Here is a 25,204-nt window from a genome sequence, read left to right on the forward strand (position 1 = left end):
CACTAAATCCAATGCAGTAGTTTTCCATTTTCCCCTCTAGAACTTGTGAACCAGCAGAAGATGAAAGAGTATCAAGTGCTAAAACAAATGTTTTATGGCCATTAAATAACATACATGAGGTTTCAGGGAACTTAGGGAGTTGAGACTCCCTAGTTTCATCACTTCAAGGGAGAACTTTAGAAAAAGCAGTTTCCTAAAGTAGTCTTCTCAGCATGGAGTCCGGAAATGAGTAGAAAATCCTGGTGACTCACTTGATTCTTCTTGCCAATACACACTCTCTCTGTGTAAACAGAAGAGAAGGGAACTCAATCAGAAGAGAAGCATAGGAACCTACCCAGTCAGCTCCATGATTTTTCTCTTTACCCACCTCCCTTTGGAAAAATCTCGAAAGTTGCGCTTTGGCATTTTGGGGACCTCTCAAGAACCACATCCAAGTATTAATGGCCAGATGGATAGGTTTTTAAAATTAATTCAGAGATAAATCCACTGGGGGGGGAGGGGAGATGGTTTTGCTTACTATAGTCGGTTATATATCTAAACTTGTAAAATAATTACAGTTAGATAAAAGGTCACTGACTACTTAACTCTCTGTTTTAAAATATAGGAGCGACAGCTGCAGCCCGGAAGGAGGTGATAAGGAACAAGATCCGAGCAATAGGCAAAATGGCCCGAGTGTTCTCGGTTCTCAGGTGGGATCATTGTTCTGGTATTTCTGTTTTGAATGTGATTATGTGTCACTTAATAAAAATTCTAATACTGTAATCTGGTAACTTAATTACTTTACTAGAAAATTTGCTTTTTTCTTATTCTTTTCTTTTAAATGGGATTGTTCGTTCCTCACTTTCTTAGTCAAATTGAAATATATCAAATCATTTCCTTAGAAGAAGCCTTTAAATGGGCTAGTTCACGTTTTATCACTATTTGCCCCTGGACTTTAGAACATTCATTTCACAATAGGTTGAACTTGTGGCGAAATAGGGAAGCTCTTATAATTCATTTTATTTTTCATTCTGGCTCTGTGGTAAAAGATGAATTATCAGGTGCATTTCACTAGATTTCTAGGAAATGAACATTAACCATTGAGCTGGTTCATGTGAATCTGTATTAGTCTAATAAGTCATTGAGAGAAAAACAGTTATTTAACGTTTCAATTCGCATGCAGTAGTTATTTTTTAAATAGATCATGAATCATGTTATTACTGATCCTGCATTGTGAAAACAAATGTTTTCTTGAAGAGAACTAACTACACTTTTCTTTATTTGAATTCTATTATCTACTATTAGGTAAGACAAAGTAATATATTTCTCCTCAAAAACTTTGAAATATGGCATATTTCTATGTGAGGAGTATATGGTCAATTCACAATTACTCATTAACAAGGATAAATAGGCATACCTTGCAAAACAGACCATTTCCATAGTGTATGATTCATAACCAAATTTGTGCCAAATTTTTGTCTCACCTCTTCCTCCTGGAGTAGCTATATGGGCTCTTTGGATTTCTCCTCTTGCTGTGTCTAGTCTACTCCTGGTAGAGTCACTAGAGAATAACCAAATAGCTTGTTGCCAAAAGCGAGGAGCCATGAAAAAGATGAAAGGCAATATCATCCTTCCTTAAAGACACCAAATCAAAGTCAATAATAGCTCTGCATTGGACAATCAAACCCTGAGAAGTCATGTGAAAGCTGAAAACAGAGCATCGTTGCTCCTTACAGCCTAATGAATGAGCCTGCCTATGCTGTAATGCTTTATATTCCTGACTGAATTTCCAGGACTCGCTCACTCATTCAGTAATAGATACACATTTAAAGCATTGATTATATACCATGAAGAGAAAAGGCAATATAGGGGGATAGCAAGTGGGAGATGAGGCACTTATTTTAGTGGGTGGCCAACAAAGAACTTTCTGAATAATAGCATTTGAGTAGGAAGTGTGGAGTGACCTTCATGAAGACGCAGAGTTAAGAGTGTTTAAGGCAAAGGGAATAGCAGGTGCAAAGATTCTTAGATAGAAACCAGTTTAGCAGTTTTGAGGGCCAGCAAGGAGGTCTATGTGGCTGGAAAAATGTCTTGTGGGAGCGAAAGACCATGTGAAGATCAGAAGAAAGACCATGTGAAGATCAGAAGTCCACTGCAGAATCACTTGCTTGTTTATCATGCCTCACATTTACCAATAAACACCTTGATTTTTTTTTCTATCTGTAGTCTCTGTGGGGAGAAGTAAAAACAGCCCCAAAATTTCCAAGTGAAAGTATAGTTAAGGAAGAAGGGGAAGCCTTTCTTAATATAAAAATTTGTCTCCATCCATGTTAGTTTTCAAACCATATGAAGGTGGTAGGGGCCATGCTATAGAATCATAGGTAGGTCTTAAACTTGGAAAGTGCTTCCAGTCCCCTGCCTCTATAGGTGCATAGATGGAATTACTCCCACCTGAGAAATGGTCCATTTGCACCCAGTGATAATCAGTGACTTGACTGAGATCGCACACATTGATGGAAAATAAAAGCAAGGTATATTGTATTGCTCTCCTATAATAAAAGCATTTATACTAACTCTGCAGAATGCAGGGGGTGTCTAGCCTGAGAAAAGAAAGTGAAGCTTAGTAAGTAATGATTGAGTGTTAGACGTGTATGGTATACTGAATCAGGCACAATGAATACCAAACTGGAATGACAGACATGTGGACTCTAAACTAATATAAGACAATGAAATGTGAGCTAAATACATGAAGAGATGCTCTGCTGTCAAAGAAGACAGGGCTCCATGGAGCTCTTCTATTTCCTGAAAAAATAAAATAAGAAAGTTCCTGAAGAGGTTGACATTGAAGGAGCACTGTGAAAGATGGGCTGGATTCCATTAGGTGGTGAATTGTGGGACAGGCATGCCTGGGAGCTAAGTCATCAAGCACACAGTCACATGGTCCTAAAAGCAATGCTTTATGGGCTCTTGCTAAGTGCCAGGTGCCCTGCCTCCTAGTGTATGCATTTGACAGTAATCCACACAGCAAGCTTGCAAGTGAAGCAATGTGTCCAAACTCAGTGTGCAGCACCACTGAGTGTCTGACTAAATTCTAAGTATTCAAAAGAGCTGGGTCTTAAGACATGAAGGTAAGTGAGGAATCTAGGGAAAAGTGAAGCTGAAAATGTATATAAGTCCAGATCCTTGATAGCCTTGAATAGCATGGTCATGGTAAAATATTTAATTTTTTGCATGGAGGCAGTGAGAGCCACAGGATGGTTTTCATAGGATGGGAGGCATGCTCTAACCCATGTTTAGCTATTATGTTAGTGGCAGCGTGAGGACTGGATAACAAGACAACTTACTGATGTCAGGGAGGACATCTTGGAAGCGACTGAACTAATCCAAGCCAATTGGGCTATAGGAGGAAAGATACAAAGGAAGAGACAAAAGGAATTTGTGGAGCTGGAAAATTTTAAATGTCATGAGTGGATGTGAATGGATGTAAATGTGTCAGGCCCAGCTGTCCAGCATATTCCTTACACTGTGGTAATTTGCCACGTTACAAGGGAATCAGAACACTGTCTTTCAGCAGCGTGGGCAGGGTGGGTGCAGGCGTGTTGCCTACGATCCACCAATTAAATGAATGCACAGAAAACGTCTGTTTCAAAATGAGCATCGTGAGGAGGCAGGACGTGATGGAGGGACGGTGATTCCTCTCTCAGGTGTGAAACCTGAGGGGCCAGCAGAAGAGCTCCTTTCTCAGCATTTTGGGGGCTAACTATACAACATTAACATGAGCCTAGGTGTTGGCTCTGAACAGTGGCGGCAGCAGATTCCGCAGCGTGGATGGGCACCAGTACTTTTCTGGGCTGCAGAGAGTTCAAGTCTGGCTCTCGGGATCTGTGAGCTCTTTCATATCCTTTAGTACATCTCTCTGCTGTCAGAGTTAGCCAGAGTAGGTTCTGTCATTTGCTCCAAGAATTCTGACCTATGCAAGGGGTTAGGAGGGAGAGGATATGTTCTAAGAATTTCCCATACAGATTCTAGCCTCTGCGATGGGTAGGATGATAGTGCTGTTATCTAAGAAAGAGGAAGTATTTCTCCATTTAAATATCTAACAGGTATTTTGGGGGAGGACTACGATAAATTGAATTGGGCCTATTTTCCTCTGGGGTGCCGGTGGAATATTTGTTCAGAGATAGGCAGGAATTCTGCCCTGGAGCTTTAGAGAGAGATGAGGGTAGGAAACGCTGTCATGAGAGGGAACATAAGACTAAAGCAGCATAAGTGGATGGTCTCGCTGTGAAAGAGAGTGGACGTAGGAGAAAAAGATAAGAATCCTCTCAAACAGTGCTTTGCAGTAGAAATATAATGTGAGCCACATCTGTAAGTTGACATTTTCTAGAAGCCACAGTAAAGGAGTAGAAAGAAACGGGTGAAATTAATTTTAAGAATGTCTTCTATTTAACACATACATTGAGAATTTTATCCCTTCAACGTGTAGTCGGTATAAAACTTCTGAAGGAGATGTTTCACATTCTTACTTTTGTATTAAGTTTACAAAACCCTGTGTGCATTTCGTACTTATAGCACCTCTCGAGTTGGGTTTCGAGTGGGTACGAGCCACACGAGGCTGGGAGCTTCCATTCTAGAAAGCACAGGTGTGGAGCCAGAGGAAAAAGATCATCCAAGGGACTGAGAAGGGGATGCTAGAGGAGGAGGAGAACCAGGAAAGAAAGTGTTCCAGACCTGGGCAAAGAGTCTTTCCGGAAGGGGGGTGTGGTCATCAGTGGGAAGCACAGCAGAGGTCAGAGGTGTCTGTTTGAGTGAGAACTCAGCGGACATGGTTGGAATTGAGGAATCCCCAATTCCAGAAAGCTGCCAGAAACTGTGAAAGCTTGGGTTTTGTGTGCAACCGCAAGGAAAAGAAGCAAGGAACCCTGATTTCAAATATGAATGCAAAGAAAATGATATGTTCATTTCTTTAGAGGTACTCCCAATTTCCAAATCCATATATTAGCATTTAAGATGATTTCTTCTTTATGTGATCTCTCCTGGTTTGACAGCAGAAGCCTGAAAAAGTTGCAGTACCTATATGAGGGCAAACAATGATTAATGGCCATCTCAAACCTAACACTGCCACTCTCCATTCTATTTCTCTTTTACTCATTCTTTTATAAATGTGTTTTGAGTGTGGACTATGTACCAGATGCTGTTCTGGTCTAGATACTTAAAACAACAACAACAACAACAACAACAACAGAATAAATAAACTGCATAGTTTTTCAGGGGTAATAAGTGCTTTAGGTAAAAATAAAATCAGCAAGGGGAGATAGGGAGTATATAAATAGCCTTCTAAAGAAGTCCTCACTTAGAGGGCTATACTTGAGCAGAGATTCGAAGGCAGGGAGGTAGTGAGCCATGCAGATATTGGAGGGAGAGTGTGCCAAACAAGGGTAGAGCCCTGAGGCGAGGTGTACCAGATGTGTTGGAGGGACACTAAGGGAAGTGGACACTGGTAGGAAATGGAGTCCGACAGATGGGTGAGGTTAGGAGAGCGTGGGGTGGGAGTTAGTTTTCAAAGGCTGTGGTCAAACCTAAAGATTTTGCCTTTCACCCTTAATGAGAGGAGAAGCCTTGGGAAAGCTTTGAATAGGAAGTGGCAGAATCTGCATACATATTAAAAGGCCCAGCCTGTCTGCTACACTGAGAATAGACAGGGATGGGGGCAGAGAGTGTGATGAGGATGGAGCAGGGAGACCAGTAAAGAAGCTGCTGGAAAAATCCAGGCAAGAGATGCTGGTGGGAAGCAAAAGAAGTCAGCCGCCGTGAAAGGCTACATATTGTATGATTCCGCCTATCTGAAACATCCAGAAGAAGCAAATGTACAGAAAGTAGATGAGTGGTTATATAAGGGTGAAAGAAATGGAGAGCCACTCTAATGGACACAGGTTTTCTTTTGGGGACAATGAAAATATTTTAAAATTAATTAAGGTGATTGTTTCACAACTCTGTGAATGCACTAAAAACCATTGATTAAATCACATACTTTAAATGGATGAATTATATGGGATGTTACTTCTACTGCATAAAGCTGTTTTAAAAAGAGAAGTGATAGGATTGTGAGAATGGCAAGCTGCTGGAAATATTTTGAGGGTAGAGCCCTCAAGGTTTGCCGGTTGAATGGAAGTGCGAGGAGGTGGAGAGAGGACATGACAGGAGCGAAGGGGTGATTCTTGAAGCTTAACGAAAAGATGAAGTTGAAGGAAGGTTGTGGAAGTAGCTGGTTTGGGGGGATAGTTTAAGACTTCTGTTTGGGTCATGTGAGATAGCTTTATAAAAACGTGACTTTGGTAGTTCTACATATTGCAGATGTTATATATATGTTTGTATTATAAACACTTTCTGATTGTAGAATTAGTGTCTGCTACGTGCAAAGAGATGAGCGTACTCCTATTTCATGGTTATTTAATCATGATGATTTGTTAATAAATCAAAGTGATTAATAGTGCTGTGACTAATAAACAGCATTGAAATGATGATGTACAGAAGACTAAAACAATCGTCACAATGAGTAAGACAGTAATGTTCTATTAGCAAATCAGTGGGGGGAAACACTGCTGAAAAGAAAAGGTGGTTGCTTTCCTGGCTGGTGGTCATTATTGGTCTACTTATCATGTGATATCAAAATTATTTAATAGCCCCCTGAATGTAACTTCTAGTTCCCTATTCTATAAACTGCAGAGTTTGTTTGTTTTTATCTCTCACATATACTCTTTGGTTTTCTCTCGGGAGAGAAATAAGTTCCACTCATTTCTGCTGAGCCGTGGCTGGAAAACTTACATCAGCACTCTGTGGGGTTCATTTTTAACATATTTATGGGTGTCACGGTGGATGCCCAGCAAACACTCTGTATGGTGATGCCTGCTTACAAAATATGAATTGTTTTCTGTATCTTTGGGACTCGGAAGAGGCTGAGCCAGCACAAGTGTATAAAAACTAGCATGGCAGCTGTCCATTGACGTGACATGGCTTCTTTATGAGTGTATAAAAACAGTACGTTTGAGGGGCGCGTGGGTGGCTCAGTCGTTAAGCGCCTGCCTCTGGCTCAGGTCATGATCCCAGGGTCGTGGGATTGAGCCCCGCATCGGGCTCCCCGCTCAGCGGGAAGCCTGCTTCTCCCTCTCCCACTCCCCCTGGTTGTATTCCCTCTCTTGCTTTATCTCTGTCTGTCAAATAAATAAATAAAATCTTAAAAAAAAAAAAAAAAATCCAGAGAGCCTAGGTGGAGGTAAATGCGAGTTCCACTATGCATTTCTCTCTCTTTTTTTTTGAAAGAAAATCCAAGTTAATGTCCCCCCCTCCCCTTGTGCCTTTGCAGAGAAGAGAGCGAGAGTGTGCTGACGCTGAAAGGCTTGACCCCCACGGGTATGCTCCCCAGCGGAGTGCTTTCTGGAGGGAAGCAGACACTGCAAAGCGGTAAGCAGGCCCAGTGGTATGAGTGTGTGCGGGGCAGCTCAGGCCGCGGGGTCCTTAGAGCCCTGATTTATTCACCCACGTAAGGGCGGCCTCAGTCTTCAGCTCTTCTCAGCCGGAAGAAGGGCTGAAACCCCCCATCAGTTTGACCAGTCTTGTTGGACAGAATAGCTCCCTCGTCCCCGGACTGCAGTCTTCGCCCCCACCCACCGCCCACCCCGCCATCGCCCATGTACGCAGTCACCGCACCTGCAGGCCCGGGACAGCCCACTGAGGTTGGCCACACGCGGGATAGCTTTGACAGCTTTGAGCCATTGCGCTGCTAAAAACAACTTTTTAAATTACGTTTCTGCTAAATGTTCTGGCTATCTATGTGATTGAAAAAAATAAATCAATAAACACACGCGTAAATACACGGCCGTAGGTCGTATTGTAGTGGAGAACGGAAGGCCATCAAAAGGGTGACTTCATTATCTACTTGAATAGAAGTTGGGAGTCATATGTGTCTTTTCTCTGATTTCTCCATCCAAAACATAAGAGACTGAGTAGAACCACATTGCATTTTTGAAAAAATATCTTCTTTTAAGATAGAGATTTTTTTTTTTTTAAATTAAAATGTGTAGCTTTCTGGACTAGTGCTGTCTAGTAGAACTTTTGTGATGATGGAAATTTCTGTATCCATACAGAGGCCACTGGCAACATCTGGCTATGGAGCACTTGAAATACAGCTAGTACCACTGAGAGACCGAAACAGGAGTTTTTATTTCAGCTAATTTGTATTAATTTGCTTTACATAGCCACATGTGACTGATGGCCACCACATCAGACAGCAGAGCACTGTATATTCTTTTACGTTTGTGATTTTGTCTTGCTATCTATTTTAACCAATACTATCATTAATTAGAGTCCAATTTTAATAATACATGATGAAAATTTGCTATTAGATTAGACTTCAATTAAATCAATGAGTAAAAAGTCAATAAAACAAAAATCCGTTATAACATTTTGAAAACTAATCTCAGCCTCTTGCTTATTTTCCCATATCTTTCCCTGAATCTTTTTTTGTGTTTTTTTTTTTCCATATCTCTGTCCTTCAATCTAGAAGATACAAGTATTCCTATGGTTACATGATTTAGACACACCTCTTCTATGTAGAGAGTCATGCTCAGCATCACTATAGTTTTCTTTATGTTCACATGAATTTATTCCAAAATCAGTGTCTCTGGTTTCCACAAAAAGACACAAATTTGTAAATGAAGACAGGACAATGCATAGAAGTCCATTTCCCCTTGAATTTGTAACTAAAAATTATTCTAATAACTTAAAAAAAAAACAAAATTTCTCCCACCAAAATAAACATGCTCTCTAAAAAGTTAGCATAAATGGATCATTTGTATGCACAAAATGCACAACTACCTAAAAGACTGAAATCTGCATAGTTTCTGATAAGCACATTTTTAGGGTACAGCGAGTGTATTATCAGAGACTATGGGTCACATTTGCTTTGGAAGGATACATTTAATAATGGGCAGTGCATATTACTGATACGTTGGTGCTGGTGTGGTTCCAGATTTTTGCTTTATTTTTTAAATTAAGTTATTTAAGTTCTTAAAATTCTTTGTTTTGTTTCTAGATTTTCACTTGTATTTTAAATTAGGTTATTCAGTTTTCTTTTCTGTTACTTTATGTTGAATCCGTTGGTTTGTGTTATTCTGTGTTGAACTCTCACATGCACAAACACATACAATATAACAGACATATAGGCTGGAACTTCATGCGTCCTGAGAACTTGAAAACACAATATATATTTTAAACCACATCCATTAAAACAATTTCAAAATCCACTGTCTGGATTTCAAATTGTCAAAAAGAAGAAACTGCTTAAAGCTTTACTGTTTAGCTTTTCTCCATGGTGGTAAACATTTTACATTCTTATCAGAAGGAATTTAGAATGCACTGTAAGGAAATTATAGTGCACATTTGGCAGTTGCTCTAGTTTTAAAACCTTAAATTACAAGAAATATGCAAATTAAAGCCAAGGGGTAGAATTTTAATATTAAACATTTTGGAGTTACAGAGAAGTTTTGCATTTTAGCCCTTAATTAGGGAAATATCAACTAGCCTTAATAACATGGAAAGATTCATACACCTGTATTAGTGAGAATATAGACCCTAACCTTATTATGAAAATTGCTGAGAAAGCAATGGGCTTTTAAAGTGTTGCCTCTGAAATATGCTGAGGTTTCAGTATTTGAGCTGCCTCTTTAAAATTCTGATAGAATTATTACTGCAACTGACATGTTACCACTTGATTATAGTAGCATTTCAAGAATTTCCTTTCCATAGATGGTATTCCAGTAAGGAAAACTGACTTTAAATTGGGTTCCCTGGCAAAGGAAGTCCAGTCTATATATATTGTTGCCCACCTTTTCCCCTTCTCTCTCACCACTCCAGACAAGCTCTGTGTTTGTCTTTAAAGGAGTTACATGCACTATCAGTTCGGATGCATTGATTTTATTCTTCCTCTAGATTCGCACACACATGTGCACACTCTACTTTTCCACTGCACTAGGAATCACACTATTTAATATTAAATAGTGTGAATCATCCCACTTATATTATGACACTGCTTCGAGTTGTGCCATTTTGTCTGGCATTTTCAAATCATAAATCGCCAGGCATAGTAGTGGTTTTATTATACGTTCTGTGTCAGACTAAGATTGACCTAGTCTCTCACTGATTCAATCTAAACAAAAGAAAATTGTCCTGTTTTTCAAAAGGGTTGACCATGTTGTCATTTATTTCATGAACAAACACAGTTCACTCAGATTGGTGTATCCAGCTCATAAAATAAACTTCTCATTTTTGTCATATTTTTTCCTTTCTTTTTACCATTTCTGTTTTGTTGTCTGTGCCAGAACCCAGCACTTACAGGAACATTAATTCTCTGAGCTCCCTTGATCGTCACTGATTTGTTCTTAGAGTTAAAAATCCTCTGCTCATTTTTCTCATTCATTTTGCACCCCCTTTCTTCTCTTCAGCTACTGTTGAGGCTATTGAGGCTGATGAAGGTAAATTGGCCAGTCCCCTTTCTGTTGTACCTGCAACAGATAAGGGCTCTGCTGGGTGTATTCATTTTTTTATTTATTTTTTATTTTTTTGCTGTAGCTTGTACAGAGTGTGTGGGTGTTGGGCTAACAGTTGTGGCTCAGTATTAACCAAAATGTTCTTGCTTTAAAGGGGAAAGTGTCCTTTTATGGTTTGTTCGTTTGGTTTTTTTCCCCTTAACGCTATGTTTGACTTTGTACACAACGAACCTAGTGTAGTCACAGAAAACCAAAGGATTACATATCTTGAATGATGTGGGGTGGGAGTTATGGCAGCTGTTTGGACAAATATCACATAAAATAATATTCTTTGAGCTGAACCATGTCCCTCCCTCGAATCATTTTCAGTCAGCACTGAAAAGAAGAGAGGAAAAATAGCTTTATTAAATCTCGTCTCCAGAAGTTTCTAGCCAAAAAAAAAAAAAAAGTGTTCATTTGAATAGTGCTTTGTTGTAGTTCAACATTAATTTATGTCTCAAAAAAATATTCCAACGTGAGACAGCTACGTCTGAGATAAACAGTTCCGCTAGTCTCACAAATTTTAACCTACTGGTATTTGTAGGACGGTTAGCACTGTTAAGATATTATAAAGAGTTCAAAAATCCCCAGTGGTTGTGGCCATGGCCATGACAAGAACAGTGGCTGTCCAGTCCTCACTCAGTTGATGGTTCACTGAGTGTCTGCTTGGTGCCGGGCACGGTGCTAGGCGCTGTACAGAGAATCAGGAATTGTACCCCACCCACTGTGTCCTAGCGCTGCAAGAGGACAACAGCGTTGGCCCTCTAGAAGTTACTTTTGAATCAAGTGCTTGAGCAATATACAGTTATGAGAGGACTGCCTATCAGAATAGTTTTTAATATTATCCATACCATACCCTCCGGAAATTTTAAAAAGAATACTTTGAAGTTCCCCTTTAAAACAAAATTCTTCAGTTGTATTTTGTTCTTGCAAGATCACTTTTTTTTATTTTTTCCCAAAATTGTGTGCATATGGTCCTTCAATCCGATGTAAAAAGTGCCACTTTAGACTGTCGAATTTGCATATGATTTGGTTATGGTAGGGGAAATGATAGCACTGTAAGAGAAAATACAACTGCTTCCTAAATAGCAGTGAATAAACTGCTATTTATGTGGGAATTCTCTATTCCTCTTGGCAAATTCTAATCTGCAGTGTGCATTCTTGTTGATAGTTTGGCTGTTTTCTGTGGTTTCTGTGACTCTGTGTTGTGTTAAGTATACTACCAATGTAAATTGCTAATACCCATTGTCTGACCAGCAACTACAGCAGAGCACATTCTTCCAGACCAGGGTTAGAGATTTGATTAGAGACGGAGCCCCATTCGGGACATATCCATTGTTCCAGCCAGAGTTTCAATTTCTACGCTCTCACCCTATTGGCTCTTAAAACCCTGGGATGCCTCTTTTACCATTTAAATTAATAAAATCGCTTCATAAATTATCATGTTGACAAACTTCTGTATTTATTCATTATGATGAAATGATATTCACAGTGGTTTAGAAAAAGAATAGCATACCACTTTGTGCCATTATTTTGTCAAAATAATTGAGTATTCAGGGTGGGTGCTCATTAGACAGCTCTATTATTTTGCAGTTTATTACCAAATTAGAGAAGAATTAAGAAGCTTTGCTTTGGGCCTTGGTCTTTCCTCGTTTCCCCATCTTCTTCCTCTCACAGTTGACTAATCACCATTTTGCTAACCTTTAAAATGCAGAGGGGTAACAAACTATTTCGCATCCTTTAATGAGTTTGGAAGCAACGGTGTAGATCTTTTAAGAATCTCATCCATATTAGTGAAAGGCACTGCACATTTGTGTAGGACTGGCTGGCAAAGTTTCAGCTTGAAACTGCTTTCCTTTTTTTTTTTTCCCCAAATAAGGTGGGAAGGATAAAGGTACCCTGAAATTGTCCCCGATCAGCCATGGAGATGCAGCCCAATTCAGCACTGGTGATTGGCCCTTCAGTATCTGGCTTGCACATCACAGAAAGTAAAGCAAACTGACGTCATTGTTGGTTCCCCGTATGTACTCTGTTTTCAGCTCGCTGGTTGGTGCACCCACTGAAGAAGTCATTAAGTTTCTCGCACAAATGCCTGATCTATCTCTGCAGCACACTAAGGGTTAATGAAAAAAATCCAATATCCATATGCCCCCTTGAGAATGCCATGTTTTCACTGAGTAGGGCCCAAACCAATCCTGTCATTTTTGCTGAAAGTTGTGAAAGGCATTTTCCCCTTATTCTTGAAGCATCACTTACATCTGCATTGATCTACTAAGAAAGAGTTTTGCTTTGATTTAGGCAGTAATGGTTACCAGATGAACATCAGTTTGACCTGTTTTGCTGCTGAAGGGCGGACAACGTTTTTCTGCTTAGTGATCCAATCTTGGTTTTTCTCAGTTTCTCTTACCTTGTCACCCCCACATGCTTCCAAAGTTGAGTTAGAGAAACAGGAGCTTATAATTTCTTTTTTTTTTTTTCTTCATGCAACCGTTGAGTTGTTTGCCAAGAAAGTCTTTCTGGGATTCTGAGGTGGCATGGAAATGCCCTAAAGTTAATTCCTTTTAGAGCTCCTTTTAGCTTCTGCTCTAAAGCTCTCTACTAGACTTCTAGGCATAGCTCGCCTGACTCTCCTGACTTTGCCATTACTAGTACAGTGGGATAGCCAGAGGAAGGCTATGTTACGGTCTGTCTGAGGTTAGGGTGTCTGATGCAGTGATCATGCCAATGATGTGGCCAGTTGATGTTAAGTCTAGATTCCTGTCCCTGGTAGCAGCTTTCCTCTTGACATACCCACTTCGGATGCCATTGATCTAAACTCTCATGAAGAACCAGAGCAATGTTTACATCTTACTAACTTGAAGAGGACATTTTGGTTGGCAAGAGACATTGGCTGTTTTCAAAACTTTTGGTTATCTTCGGGTATGGTAAGGACTCTGTTGTGTTGTGTTCAGGTCCTGTCATTTTGTTCTCTACTAAAGGATTCCCTCACTCACTGCGAAATCTCTAACCTCACCTGATGCCACAGCTGTGCCCTTTGTTTTCCTCTGGCTAACCGAATTTTTCTTTCTTTTTTTTTTTTTTTTAATGATTTTCTGTTTAGCAATCAAAGGATTTTCACCACAACATAAGATCACTAGCTTCGAGGAGGCCAAGGGCTTAGACCGAATTAACGAGAGGATGCCACCTCGCAGAGATGCCATGCCCTCTGACGCCAACCTTAACTCCATCAACAAGGCTCTCGCCTCAGAGACTAACGGCACGGACAGCAATGGCAGTAATAGCAGCAATATCCAGTGACCACTTCCTGTTCACTTTTTTTTTTTTTTTGAGCTGCAGGGCATGATGGGGATTGCTGCATATCAGCAGTTGGATGTTCTTGCCTCTGACGGTAGCTTATTTGCTCTGGGGGCCAGGAATTGGAGTCAGTTTACACTATCATTAAAAAAGAGGGAGAGAGATAATAAACTATATTTTGGTGGGGGTGGTGATTAAACACCTCTTTTGGGTATGCCTTTTAAAAATGCTTATAGGAAAAAAAATTTAAAAAAGAAAGCTAATGCTAGTATATACTGCAATGTTAGGGGAATGAACATGTTTTCCTACTGCATTGGGGACTTCTAGATAGGTTAATGAAAGGTCTTTTATTATGTTACTGGACACGAAAACTTTGTCTAATTTCTTACTCTATTGTACGTTTACAGTTGCAGCACTAAAAATGGATGACATCAAACATTTTTAACAAAATGATGTACAAACTAAATAAGGACTATTTATTGATAATGTTTTGCTACTCTTGTCAGACAATGGCTATAAAATGAATTAGGCAGTCTTAAAAAAAAAAAAACAGAAAAAGAAAAAAAAAAAAGAATGTTGCAAATTTGTTAAAATGCCAAAAAGGACAGTTTAATTTTGTACAGATTATGCTTACCTCAGGTTTCTTTAGTGTGCTTGAATGCCCTTCTTTCCATATAACACTTATCTTATTAATTTAGCAATGAGTATCTTTTCTTTAAGTTTTAAAAAAACTGGAATAATTACATCTATCTTTTTTTGCTGTTTATATTTAGGGGTTTTTTTTTTGTTGTTGATAAATCAAGTCTTGGTTGTGGCTTGCTGAATTAAATATTTATGAGTGGTGCATTTTTAAGTATAGTGAACAAGACACCATATTAAGTACAGTGATAAAGCATCTATATTCTGTAAAAAAAAAAAAAAATCTGCCTATGCATGTTTTTTAAGAAAAAAAAATGGCTGTATCGGCCTGTATGGGACTGCAATGCGCTTAGTGGTCTGACATATACTGGAAATGTATGTATCCTGGCGTACTTTATATTCTCTAAAATGCTTAATGCCTTTGAAATTTTGTAATCAAAAAAGCTTTGAAAAAATCTAAAGGGGAGAGTATTCTTAAAAGTTTTTAACATAAGCTTGTCAGTGCACATATATAGATGGTGAGCATGTTTAGCAAACCTTGTGACATTTAAATAAGTTTGTAGTTACATGTGAAACTCTAAATGCATGGTAACTGTTAATGTCATAATGGTTTAGTTATTTTGTTCTGTTCTGTCAGGTGCCACAAAATATGTACTTTTTTCACTTTTTCCCTTTGTATATCAGTTACGGGTTACAACTGGCTCATTCTGAAAACCACAACAACAAAAGTCCATTCATATTTTTTAACAATTGTATAAGTGCCCAAGTAATTCACTACAGCCTAAAGCCTTGCCTTTGTAATTTGACTTCTGAAATGTTGGCAATCAAAGCATGCACTTGTAACAATGACAAAGAAAAAGCATTTTATATTACTACTCAATAAAATGTGCATGAACTTAAAGAACTCTCATCCTTTCCCTGAGTCTGCTGAAGGGATTTCTGTGCACAACCACCACGCTGTCTTCGAGGTGCTGGGCCCCCCACCGCACATCACAGATTTACTTATTTAACAGGCTTCCTTCCCCGAGGGCCTGGTGATCTGAGGTGTGGCGCCTACTTCCGCTGGAGGAAGCTTGGTGGATTTGTGTCTCAAATCAGACAAGAGAAATAAAGAGCAAATGCCATCTTCTGGCTCCGTCAAATGTGGGAGCCAGTTAAGAAACCAGAACATTCCTTTTTATTGAAAAAAAAAAATTGTTATCAGGTTGTTTCAGTTGTATTGGATGCCCTATCTGGTCAAGCAAAAAGAACTAAGCTACTAAGTGCATTTTCATCACGGAAGAGAGTTGCATTTGTATTGATATGAAATTTATATACTGGCGCTCCAGCTCATATCTAATCACCAGAAGATTTAAGATACACCAAATTCCAGTTTGTTTCTAACATTGTCCATTTTCAGTGCACTTTGTTTTATGTAATAAAGTATGCCTGTTATATCAAATAATAAGAATATGGCAATTAGTGATATAGTGTACCAAAACAAAGATGTTCTAGATATATTCTCTGGCAAAGACTATCCCAAATTTATTTTCATGAATACAAACATTTTCCCCCCTGTGGATATTTTTCCACTCTTAAAAAAATGACGTCCAAGGAAAATATTTAGATGCAACTTATTAGAATGATGTGGAAGAAATGGTAATTCTTGATACCGAGGTGTTTCTTTTTGTCTTATAACTGCGGAGAAAATATCCTGACCAAAAAAATTCATTTTGGGGATTCTTTTCTTTTACAAATTGTGCTGAGGCAACTATGGCATAGAAATAAACATTTGACATTAAAATAAGCAATTGATGTGAGTATGGCTTGGTCTTTCTGGTCAGTAGTTAGGAAAGTAATACTGTTTATTTTTGCATAATTGTTCAGTCTATCAAAGAAATCAATGTATAACTGAAATTATTTCTTCAGATGGATAACACCAGTTATTAGAGCTTTCTCCTTCATTTTTAAGGAACCTGTTGAATTCTTGAGTTATTCATGCCAGTGAATCTTTGGCCTTACACCCAAACACACACACACACACACACACACACACAGAAACAGCCTCCTGTCCCCTCCTTCACCCACCCTTAAGGTGACTTACCTCTTAAGAAGTTCAGAGTCCGTGCAGAGTGGTCATCTTGCTTCTTTTTTTTTTTAAGATTTTATTTATTTATTTGACAGAGAGAGAGACACAGCGAGACAGGGAACACAAGCAGGGGGAGTGGGAGAGGGAGAAGCAGGCTTCCCGCTGAGCAGGGAGCCCGATGTGGGGCTCGATCCCAGGACCCTGGGATCATGACCTGAGCCGAAGGCAGACGCTTAACGACTGAGCCATCCAGGCGCCCCAGTCATCTCGCTTCTTAAGGAGTCAGAGCTAGATTTGACCGACCCTCAGTTAGCAATATTTCTTATCCAAAGTATCATCTACTTTTATTCTTTTAAAATATTTTTCAAGAAAAGAAAGAAAAATCATCAGAGACTAAACTTATATGATGAGGGGAGCAAAGTGGAGTGGTGGGGGACATCTCTGCACATTGACATTGGCATGCCTAGAGCGTCAATGTGGAAGCATCTTGCCCTGTCAGCCCAGAGCGCGTCATGGTGATGCTAAAGCCTCCAGAGTGCTCTTGTCCTGAAACATTTCTTTCCCTCCCACCCCACCACATTCATGTGAAGTAATAAACCTGAGTATGCATCCATCTTTCTGCCTAGAAACCAGGGCCCTGACGTGAAGTCAGCACCACAGATGGGACAGTGGGAATGGCCTTCCTAAAATATCCAACACTTTTCCTTGACTACTTCATGTCCCAATCACTGGATCCTTCTTGTCACACTCAGTTAAGAAGCCGGGACCTTGCAGTTTGCCCTGGCTGAGTGCCTACGTTCCTTCAAGACTGGAAACCCTTGAGTTGGACAAATCTGAGATCCCCAAACTAAAGATACGTCCATTTCCCTTGGTATGTGGCTTTCCACTTAATTCATTCAACAAACATTGAGCCTCTGCTATGTTCTCTCACTGTTCTCCTAGGTTCTTATTTTTTGTACACACACACACACACACACACACACAAAAGGTGGCAATCATGACAACATACCAGTTTTTGCTATGACGTTAAATGTTAACGTAGTGAGTCAATGTCTGGCTTAACACTGCTTTTTAATGCCATTTTTACTCTATTTCATGGATATTCTTTTTTGATATATTTTATGGTAATATTAACCATAAAAGCCCCTGATGAGGCCCTTTCATGATAAATTCAGTTTTTTTTTTTTTTTATAAATGCGTATGTAGTAATGGGAGGCAAGAAGTCGGGAAAGAAATGTTGGACCTATATCTGGTGATCACATTTTCAAGAGGCAACATTGACAAATTGGAATGCGTGTGGGAGAGTGGAAACCCAGCAGGGTAGGAGAGTTGTTTTAAACAAAGATTGAAAAAACCTAAAAAGTGAACAGAAGTTGACATGATAGCTATAATATTAAGTTGGTTATTCCAATAAACCTTGCTTAAATCAGAAAGATGCCTACTTGTCATAAAGAAGAAGTAGTTAATGAATGAGCCTGTTTAACAGAGAGTAGACTACAGGAGAATGTGGGTGCCTCCCCTTCCCCGGAAGTGTTAAAACCTAGTCAGACTTGATTCAGTGCCCCAAGCATCTCCTGAAGGATCCTGCATGGAAGGAGCTGTACTAGACATAGTTGAAGCGGTTCTCTTCAAAGATAACATCAAAATTACGCTTCTACAGTAGGATCCTAAATATCCATTCAATCATTCAGTCTCCTGAAAGCATAGAACTCTGATTTGCAGGCTGTTCCCTAGAACCCCATGTTTACAGGAATACTGCCATGGGGCTGAGTGTCCTGCATCAACCAAAGCACCCCTTTTATCTATTTTGCACACTGAGCTTCTATACAAGCTGTCAGCTGAGACGTGTCTCCACTAGATTAGCAAAGCCCAAAACTGACTGTTGTAGAATATTAGCTCAGAACAAAGTCCCCTTAAACTCCAGTCCTGAGGCATTCTTATCAAGTTATATTTTGAAGTCATTTTATACCCAGTGCTGGGGATACCTAGTTTTCTTCCCAACAGCATCTTCTTGTCTGCAAGACTGAGTCCAGCCTCTTCGAGGTGGTAAGGCTGTTCACAATCCACCTCTCACCAGCCTCATGTATCCCCACTTTTCCCAACTTGACGCTGGGCTCCAACCGTGCCAGACATTTCACAGTGCTCAGAAAACACCAGGTTTCTTTAAGGCCCTAAGTCTTTATTCTTATGTCTTCTATGTCAAATGATCTCACCTTTGTAGAGGTCAAATTTGCCTTAAATACTCAGACAAGGCATTTCCTCCTCTCTAAATGCCATAGTATCTTGCACTATCTCCATTTCAGCACTTAACATACTGTGTATAATTGTTTATTGTCTTTGACTCTTCAGTGAGAATTCTTGCTTATCTTTTTTTTTTTTTAATCAGCATTTAAGAGTGCGTGGCATAATGTTCTTTGGGGAAAGAGCAAGTTGGGAAAGAGAAGAAAAATGTTTTCCAGCATGATCTCACAAAATGGGTTATCCCAGAGTCCAAGTGTCAAATCTTTACTGAACAACAGCTGACACACTTGTCCTAGTTCAGCATGTTCCACTCGTTCTCAGTAAGTATCTTCTGGAGACTGAAGGTCTGGAGTGAAGTCTGTATTTTAATAAGTATCCATCAAAGTTTTTATGATCAGAAAAGTTTGAAAAACCATGTCCTAGTTTATTTCTATAGCAAATTTAAAATTCAGTCCTATAGTTCCAATTCAACAGATGATCCTACATGGACAAATATTTTATTTCTTAAAATTGTTGCTACACAGAATTGTGCCTAATGAATTTACAGTTGCTTAATAAATAGGAATTTAGATGAAAATGTGGGAATTATTTAAGTATTTATGTAAACCTTAATATTCACTATTAGCCAGGTTATGGGGAGAAGGCAGTGGCATTTTTAAATTTATAATACTTCACCCAGAAAAGATTAGGGTGGTAAAGCATCTGGACGCTTCTCTGAGAAAAATCAATAAAAAAGCCCCATGTGTCTTGAAGAGAATGAAATGCTTTCATATTGAGGAGACTGCTTCTTTCACACCACCCCTCCCACTATAACAACCAGCTTGCAAAATTTGTTCAAAAAATGCTTCCTGAATGTATATCCAACACAGTTTACCTTCAACAATCTCATAATGTGCTTGACATTTTACCGTGAAAGAGACATTTCTTTGGGTTCAGCAGCACTTTCTCCAAAAGTCCATTATTAAGAAATACACATTAGAGAAGGAAACCACAACCATTGTCAGTTGCTAATGTCTTAGTGTGAATTAACTTATCACAGTTCTGCCAAGGCTGGTCAAAGGCTAATAAGGATGGGTGTGTTTGTAGAGAAGGGGAGGCTATAGCCGGAGCCTGGGGTAGTACTGACAGCAAGCCGGTGGGAGCTCTGGCAGTCAGAGAGGATGGCTGCCCATTGATCAACGGGTGCATTCATTGTGTCTCTGTGCTGGGCACATGCCAGCAGAGAGGAGAACACAGTGAAATTCAAGACAGTCTCTCCTCTCATGATACGCAGTCTAGTGAAAATAAAGCAATGTTTTGTGCCACACACGCTCAGTTCTGCATAATGCTCTCTACATCAGTTCCAGTCTGGAGTTAGACCTAGGTTGGAATTTTTATAACTCTGCTACTTAGTGGCTGTCTGTGTGACCTTGAGAAACTTACTAAGCTTCTTTAAACCTGATTTGTTCTTTGGCAAAAATGAAGACAGTAAGAGCAATTAATTCGTAAACTTTCCATAGAGATTAAAAAGGACAGAGCAAATAAGATACTTATCATGGTGGCTGGCAAAAACTAAGCAATCAATGAACTTCAGATTTTGTTGTGGCATTCAGCAACATGCTGCATTGCATGAGTGCTTACAATCAATATTCTGTAGATAAAGATTGTGTGTGTGTGAACATGTATGTGTGAATGTGGTCAGGGTTGGACAGGTATGCGTAGTCAGAAAATTCTCCTAGAAGAAATGGCCTTTGGTTGGAACCTTCCTATGAGGGTGGTTTGGTAGAGGAAGGAAGTTGGGGGAGGGAACAGAAGGCACTCCAGACTCAGAGAAAAACTAAGAGCAAGCGAGAAGATCCAGGAAAATAGTGATATGTCACCTGCTGTGGATAAAGCATAAGAGGGTTGGGGTGCACAAGAGAATGGTTGGCAACACCAGTTACTCGTAGCAGGAGGTCTTTCAGCTGCAAATAACCGAATACCTGATTAACTGAGCTCAAACCATAATGACATGTACAGTTACTGACAAGAACATCTGGGACTATTTGGTCCTAAGATTCGTTTGGTGGCTTAACATTATCAGCAATGACCTAGGTTCTTTCCATGCTCCTTCTCACACTCTTCTGCTTTTGGCTTCAGTCTTCATGGTTGCAAAGGACTGTCACAGCTCCTGGAGTGATTTCCTAGCACAACACCACCTGCCTACTGGAAGATACCACCCAAATAACCTATAAATAAAGCAAAGCCAAATTTCTTTCTTATCACGGTCCTGTAAACCCCTACCTTTGCAGAGCCATAGTGAATCTAAAGGAGCGAGGACAAGGCGTAACACTTATGAAGGTTTTTTTGGCTATGGCGTATCTTTCTCTGCAGGAATCTAATAAGGATTAGGCAAAGTGTAAGATATAATATTTTAAGATTGGTAGAAGCAGCAAAGGGAAAGTTACTAAGTGAATTTTAAAGAGTAGCAATAAATATTTGGGTTAAAGTAATAGACTTTTTTTGGGTATCGTAACTTACTTAAGATATGCATGACTATTGAAAGTAAAAATTATAAAACTATAAGATGCTGATGAAATAAATCAAAGATTTAAATAAATGGAGAGACATGCTGAGTTCACGGATTGGAAAGCTCAGTATATTTAAGTTGTCGATTCTTCTCAAATGAATCTATAGATTAAACACAATCCCAATCAAACCATAGCAAGGGTTTCTTGTAGATATAGACAAGCTGATTTTAAAATCCATATTGAATGGAGAAGGATCTGGAATAGCCAAAACAGTTTTGGCAAATTCAAAGTTGGAGGGCTTACATTACTCAATTTTTAAATATACTCTAAACCTCAAAATAGTATGGTATTGATGAAGCATAGAAACATAAATCTATGAAACAAAATAGAGTCCAGAAATAGACCCACACAAATAGTCAATTGAGAAATGTACAAAGACAATTCAATGGAAAAAGAGTAATTTTTCAGCAAATGATGCTGGCATAATTGAAGTTCCACTGGCAAATAAATAAATTCAACTTCACGCCTTATGCAAAGTTAACTCAAAATGGATCATAGACTCAAATTTAAAACACAGGATATAAAATCTTTACATGAGAGCATGGGAGAATATTTTTGTGACATTGGGTTTGGTAAAGATTTCACAAGTATGACACCAAAAAGCACAAGTTATACAAGAAAAGAAAAATGATAAACTGAACTTCATCAAAATTACAATGTTTTGCTTTGCAAAGGGCATTGTTAAGAAAATGAAATACAATATAACCCATAGTCTGGGAGAAAGTGTGTTCAAATCACATCTCTATCAAGTGGCATGTATAGAATATGTACAAATCTCAGAATATATACAAATCTCTCTAAATACAACAACAAGCAAACTAAAAGAGCGAAAGATGTGAATAATCACACCAAACAAGATATACAGGTGACAAATACACACATGAAAGGTGCTCGACATCATTAGTCACTAGCGAAAAATAAAGTCACAATGGGATAGCACTATATGGCTATTTGAATGGTAACACACACACACATACACCCACACATGAACACACACAGAGCAAAAGTTTTTAAAATGATAATATCAACTTCTTGTGAGTATAAGGAGCAACTGGAACTCCCATGTACTGCTGGGGGACATCCAAAATGCTACAGCCACTTTGGAAAACAGTTTCTTAAAAAGTTAAACAGTTTCAGATATAGTGACCATTTGATCCAGCAATTCCATTCCTAGATATTTACTTTAGAGAAACAAACACTCTGCTCACATAAAGCTCTGTGTGCAAATGTTTATAATAACATCACTCATAATTACCAAACCTAGAAACAACCCATATGTCCTGCAGCAGGCAAGTAGATAAACAAATGGTGGTACATCCAATCTTAATGGAATAGTACTTAGCAATAAAAAGAGATGAACTATTTGTTATGGGTTGAATTGTGTCCCCTGACCCAAAGGATATGTTGAAATCCTCACCCCTAGTGCCTAAGAATGTGACCCTATTTAGAAATAGGATTGTTGCAGATGTAATTAATTAAGAGGAAGTCATATTAAAATAGGATGGATCCCTAACCCAATACGACTGGTGCCCATATAAGAGGATGGCCATGTGAAGACAGAGTCACACCGGGAGGAGGCCACATGATGCCAAGACAGAGATTGAAGTATGCAGCTGCAAGTCAACAACTCTACGGATTGCTGGCAACCCACCAGCAGCTGGCAAGAAGCAAGGAAGAATTCCCCTCCAAGTTTCAGAGGGAACATGGCCTTGCTGACACTTTGACTTGAGACTTGTAGCCTCAAGAACTGGGAGGCAATAAATTTCTCTTGTTTCGAGCCACCCAGCTTGTGGTACTTTGTTATGGCAGCCCTAGGAAGTCAGTGCATTACTAGTACACGCGAAAACATAACGATCCAAAATGCATCATGCCAAATGGAGGGAGCATCAAGAACTGTGAAGGGTCTGAGGCTTTACCTTACACGCAAGCTAACAAAGCTGCCGGTGTCATAGGTGGGGACAGAAGACGGGAGACTCCTAAGTGAGAGACAAAGGCCACAGCACAGTGGCCAGCATAGGCTGCATGTTCAAGTCCGTTCCCCTAGGCCCTAACCCATGGGTACGCAGGCAGATCCAGGTTAAAACAAAACAAAACAAAAACAAAAACAAACAAAAAACCAGTACTGTGGATTTTTGTCACAGCTGAGGAATGCCACCTTAGAAAACCCCAGTCTTATAAAGGAGGCTCAAGCAATCCTACCCAAGTTTGCCTTAAAATCATTACAAGCCTGGTCAGTAAATGAAATTGCCCTCTCCCTCAGACGGAGTAGCTTCCTCCATCTTAGCAAATGGCCTTGGAATTATCACAGCAAAGGGCCTCAAAGACAGTCTGGAATAAAAGCTGTCACAAGACGTGTAAGACTGCAGTGAAGAATTGACCCCCCACAGAAGCCAGTCTCAAAAGATTACACTGTGTGTATCTTTGTGATTCTACTTCTGAGACATTCTGGAAAAGGGAAAGCTGCTCTGACGGGTTACAGCTAGATCAGTGGTTCTCAGAGGTTCGGGTTGGGGTGAGGACTCAAGATGGGGGGGATTTTTGGTGTGATAGAGCTGTTCTTTGACTAGATTGTGGCAGTACTTATGTGAATCTATACATCGACTCAGAACTGTACATCAAAACCGAAGCTAAGTTTAGTGTATGTAAAATATTTTTTAATTAACAAAACCTTCACCTTTTTTATTGAGATATAATTGACATATAACATTGCATTAGTTTTAAGTGTACAACATAATGATTTGATGTAAGTATATATGCAAAATGATTGCCACAATAAGTTAATATCCATCACCACACACAGTTACAATTCTTTTTGATAAATAAGACAAATAATATTTTAAGATGAATAAAATCTGAGGATGTAATGTGAAACGTGGTGACTGCAGTTGGTAACACTGTATTGTAAAATTGAAATTTGTAAGGGAGTAGGACTTAAGTGTTCTCACACACACAAGAAAACATAAATATGTGAGGTGATGGTTGTGTTAATTAACTAGATGGGGGAGTCATTTCATGATATATATATATATATATATTATATATATAAATTCATCATTATGTACACTTTAAATATACTATAATTTTATTTATCAATTATAATTCAATAAAACAAAAAAGAATAAGGATACAAACATATTATTTATCACTATGGAGGTCTATACCAGGATAAATAGCTATTAGTTGAAAATAATTATCTGTAGGGAGTAAGTATCGAGGGCTGGAAGATATACAGAATGGCAATGTTACTTAAGTTGAAAGCCTTTTAGCAGTACTTGAATTTTTAAAGCCCTGTACATGGTTTAATTAGATATTGAAAAGAGAAAGATCAAAACCCCAAAATAACAAAAAACCCTTTTATCCCCCCAAAACATTGGTAATGTCATAATGAGTCATATTTTTCTGAAAAGCTCAAAATGGTATCTATGCAAATATTCTTAAAAAAAAAAAGAAATGTTATCCATTCAATCACCTATAGGTAGATATAATTTTTTTTTAACCTAAGGAAAAAGTGGGACTGGAAGAGATTAATGCCCTTATTTGTGTTATATTTTATGTGTTGTTTTTTTTTTTAAATTAACAGAAGTCAAATACGAATACACAAAGAATACTTATTATAAAAAGAGGGTGTTTGTTCTGAAAGAGTTACAAATCACTGTTCTAACCATTCCTTCTATTTCAAGTCCACTAATAATTTCTGCAATGCTGCATCCATTGAAGGGATCAGTGGTCAGAGGCAGCCTGTTATGAACCGTTTACATAAACCTGGGAAAGTTTGTGTACACAAGTCCACAGGAAACACACACAATAAAGACTCTGAGAATTAGAAGACAAACATTAGCTTTTTAATGTCT

General features: G+C 38.9%; 1 protein-coding gene across 3 annotated transcripts in view; it reads left to right on the forward strand.

Annotated features, from left to right (window-relative positions):
• Positions 1-16,281, forward strand: part of PPP3CA (protein phosphatase 3 catalytic subunit alpha) — a 314,998-nt gene extending 298,717 nt beyond the window's left edge. For 2 of the 3 annotated variants that reach the window (XM_044912905.1, XM_044912906.1), the window contains 3 exons: positions 605-689; positions 7,343-7,440; positions 13,663-16,281. In XM_044912905.1, the coding sequence (XP_044768840.1) occupies positions 605-689; positions 7,343-7,440; positions 13,663-13,859 (380 nt within the window). In that variant the 3' untranslated portion in view covers positions 13,860-16,281. Of the gene's footprint in view, positions 1-604; positions 690-7,342; positions 7,441-10,478; positions 10,509-13,662 lie in introns of all 3 variants that reach the window. The other variant, XM_044912904.1, reaches the window with a different exon arrangement.
• Positions 16,282-25,204: the final 8,923 nt, after the last annotated feature.

The sequence above is a fragment of the Neomonachus schauinslandi genome, chromosome 2, assembly GCF_002201575.2.
Source record: "Neomonachus schauinslandi chromosome 2, ASM220157v2, whole genome shotgun sequence".
In the NCBI taxonomy this organism is placed as follows: domain Eukaryota; kingdom Metazoa; phylum Chordata; class Mammalia; order Carnivora; family Phocidae; genus Neomonachus; species Neomonachus schauinslandi.